Here is a 3,718-nt window from a genome sequence, read left to right as displayed (position 1 = left end):
ACCTCCCACAGCTTTTATTTAATGTCGTAACCGATGTGTAATGACACCAAGCGTCATCCTCAGGGTTGTCGTGACGACGTGAGGTCACCGGTGCTTCAGCCGCCTCTTCCGTCTTCTACGTTATTAACTTAAGCACTTTCTGTTTTGTTTGTCGAGTCTGAGAAAAGACACTTCTTAACAGATGCTTTTTATATTCGAAAAAATAATAATTTGTTATACTGAATTTATTCTTATTTTTAATCCTTTTGATGTAAAAACGTTTTGCATAGCATCGGGTGTGAGATGAGAAAAGATACTAAACCAGCGATTACGACATCACTTTTATATCCTAATTTATTTGAAGCAGGTCCGATGTTCAGTCGTTGCCGTCGATCAGAGGATGAATACGATGTTTTCACTGTGTGGAAGAGACGGGAGTCGTTCTTTTGTGTAGAAGAAAACATCAGGTTTGATTTAAACGTTGATTTTCTGACTGTTAAAAATAAATAAAATTGTATGTTTTACGTTTTTCTTTGGTTTCATTTTAAATTATATTCAGATTTACTGATTCTGTGGACAGATCTGCAGATTCCTCACGTAGGCCTGTTCGGTGTGTGGTATTTGATAAATAGTGTCGTTAAGAAATATACTGCTGTTCATGGTTTTCTCCACCAGATGGTGCACTTTACCTCGAGGTGAGAGAAGAGCAACGCAACATGAGTCAATTCATATTTTACTGATTTAACTTCTTCTGTAACAATCTGGTTGGAAAACTATATATTATAAAAAGGAAGAAGAAATCTTTTCAAATTCAAACCTCACCATGACAACACGGTTTATTTCTTTAAGTTACGTTCAAACCCGACGAGGAGAAACTTCTCTGCACTCATTTCTTTCTGTTTAAGACCAAACTGGTTCAAGCTTATTTGGATGTTTCTCCGTTTGCTCATTTTGTTTGAACCCTGACTTTGCACGTTCCCATATCTGGAAAGTATTCACACTGTTTTGATGTCCTGGCTTTAGGTTTAGACCTCGATTTGAAATTATCATTAGTGTCAAAGTGCTGGATCTCGTTTTCTTTGTGCTTTAACCTGCTTGTTTGATCGTGTTTACAATTTGAATGCCATTTCCATTCTCATGTTTGTTCAGTGCAAACTAAAGTGATGACACAATATAGATTTGTGTTTACACAGTGGTTAGAATAGGACGACGTGATTCTCTTCTGGACTCACATGAAGTGACCTCGTTCTGAGAAAAGATGCGACTGAACCTGTTCGCTGGGTTTTGAACAACAGAGGCAGCCACACTGCGTCTATTTTGGGAAAGTCCTGAGTTTGATTGACGCTACGTAAACGCAGAGCAATGTTTTTAATGATCAGCACGTCAGGTGACGTCTGTGGAGCAGTGTAATTACACTGAGAAGCTGAGGGTGGAGGAACAGTGTGGAAACAGAGTTTACTGTCATGTATTTAGGCCCATTTCACCCCCAACCTTCGAAAAACATGTGAATATCTCAAGAATAAAGTGGAAATGTCGTTTGTATTTGAAGGGTGAGAGTTTATTTCATATTTTCTTTAAAAAATTCAGAGTTTAATCTTGAAATTTCAAGTTTATTCTGGACGTTTCAACTTAATTTTAGATCTGCAAGACTGAAAAACATCTTCCGTTTCTTCTCTTCAGCCCAAAAACTGAGTTCCACAATAAAGACATATGAAAAACAATGGATTTCTTGAAGTTGCTAACCTCCCCTTTCATTTTATCAGATTGTGCTTTACTCAATATTTTGTTGGTTGACTCATCAGCAAAACCCCACAAAGGTATGCAAAGTAAAACACACAAAAGAGACACACAACTTTCAAAAATAGATACAAAACGTCACAAACCTTCCCAAGAAAGACAAGAGATGCAAAATCACCGTAAACAAAATCTGAACTAGTTCAAACTAAATCACGTCACATGTCGGAAGGTCAAAAGTCAAAGGTCACACTTGCATCCCCTGTGTGTGTGTGTGTGTGTGTGTGTGTGTATCTACCCCCCCCCCCCCCCCCCCCCCCCCCCCCCCCCCCCCCCCCCCCCCCCCCCCCCCCCCCCCCCCCCCCCCCCCCCACCTCTCTGCACACAGCTCAACCTGAGCGCTCGTGCTCGCGTGCGCACGCCCCCGCACTCACGCTCCTCGCGGTGGAAGCTCGCTCGCATCGAGCAGAACAGACGCAGTTTGTTTCCAAGAAGAAAAAGAAGAGTTTCAGAGGATTAATAAAGGAAAGAGTCTGAGGGGAGAAGGAGAGAAGGAGAGAGAGAAGGAGAGAAGGAGAGAAGGAGAGAAGAAGGAGAGAAGGAGAGAAGGAGAGAGAGAGACACCACAGGCAGGATGACGGAGGAAGAGGAGGGATAAAGACTTTTAAAAACCTGAGGTAAGATGATTATTTATCTTCACACGACACGTTCAATCACTTTAAAACACGTTCACATCTCCAGCTGACGCAGTTCGTCGCTTATTAAAAGTTTATTTACATTAATTAAGAAACTTAAATCAATTACTGATCCGAGCTCGATGAGGAAAATCCTCAGGATCATTTCCTTCTCTTCGGTCAAAGAAACAAAACATGTGATTATTACTTTATGAGTTTTACTCCTGAGGGAAAGTTGTGGTTTTAAACTCAAAAATCTGTGGTAGATCAATTACGTGTTATTTAATAATTATATTGATTTTTATTTTACATTGCTAATGATTATATTGCCATAATTATGAGGTTTTTAATTCCCAGGTCTGACTCCAATTATAACAAATAGATTATTAGTGGTTGGCTGCACCGCAGATAAATCCAGATCTTAAAGATAACTCTTTCAGTACATGATCACATCTTTTATAATTTACTTTACATAAATATAAACATGTAAAAAACTTGTAAAGTTGGGGATGAAGCTTTACACTAATAGTAAAAGTATAAATACCTTATTAACCACTAAACTGGAGGAAGTCACGTGACAAATATGTTTATTATTCATCAATTAGCGAAGCCAATTAATTCATTGATCAGTCGTCAATTGATGATTTTCAAACTGTGAGTGAGATGATTTTTCATTTATTTCTTTATATAGATTTAAACTCACTTCATTGGAAACTGTGTGAGCCCCCCCCCCCCCCCCCCACCACCAACTAGGCCCAAAAGCCCCTTAAAGGTATAATCCCCTCATCCCCCGCTCACCACGGTGATGGAGGCTGGAGTTTCAGGGGTAAACAGCAGAATCCAGTACAAGTGAAGTCGCTGGTGACAGATTCTTCAGAATGTAACTTGCCTCCGTTCTGCTCCTGTGATGTCAGGAAGCCCCGACATTCAAATTCAACGGCGTCACTCACATCATGTTTTTATCCTGAATGTCCTGTTGCCCTCAGCCCGGAGCCGTGGACGTGAACTCAATACTAAAATACAAAAATACTGTGTTATCTGTTCGAGTCTGACGTCAAGGTCTGAGTTAACACTGGAAACCCCCCTCTTCCCAGACAGAGTCAGAACAGAGATGTGAAACCAGGGACACCAGTGCAGCAGCCATTCAAAGCCTACAACCGTTCAGACACAGGGTCACACAAGCGTTTCGACCTGAAAAGGACTCAGGACGTTTTTATTTGATGTAAAAGGCCACAGCGAGCCGGTCAAGGTGAAACATGAGCGGGGTGAGTTACTGGTATTAGCCCCTCGGTCAGAATCAGAACCTGCAGCGGATTAAATACCGATATTTT

At 40.8% G+C, this 3,718-nt stretch overlaps 1 protein-coding gene across 1 annotated transcript in view; it reads right to left on the bottom strand.

Annotated features, from left to right (window-relative positions):
* Positions 1–3,170: 3,170 nt before the first annotated feature.
* The window catches only part of LOC117752184 (lysophospholipid acyltransferase LPCAT4), a 3,933-nt gene continuing 3,385 nt past the window's right edge, over positions 3,171–3,718 (bottom strand). The window contains exon 5 of the mRNA XM_034569379.1: positions 3,171–3,199. Coding sequence (XP_034425270.1) covers positions 3,171–3,199 — 29 coding nt within the window. The remainder of the gene's footprint in view (positions 3,200–3,718) is intronic.

Source organism: Hippoglossus hippoglossus, chromosome 18, assembly GCF_009819705.1.
Source record: "Hippoglossus hippoglossus isolate fHipHip1 chromosome 18, fHipHip1.pri, whole genome shotgun sequence".
Taxonomy (NCBI): domain Eukaryota; kingdom Metazoa; phylum Chordata; class Actinopteri; order Pleuronectiformes; family Pleuronectidae; genus Hippoglossus; species Hippoglossus hippoglossus.
Note: the sequence above shows the minus strand (reverse complement) of the source record. Positions and strands in the feature narration are given on the sequence as shown.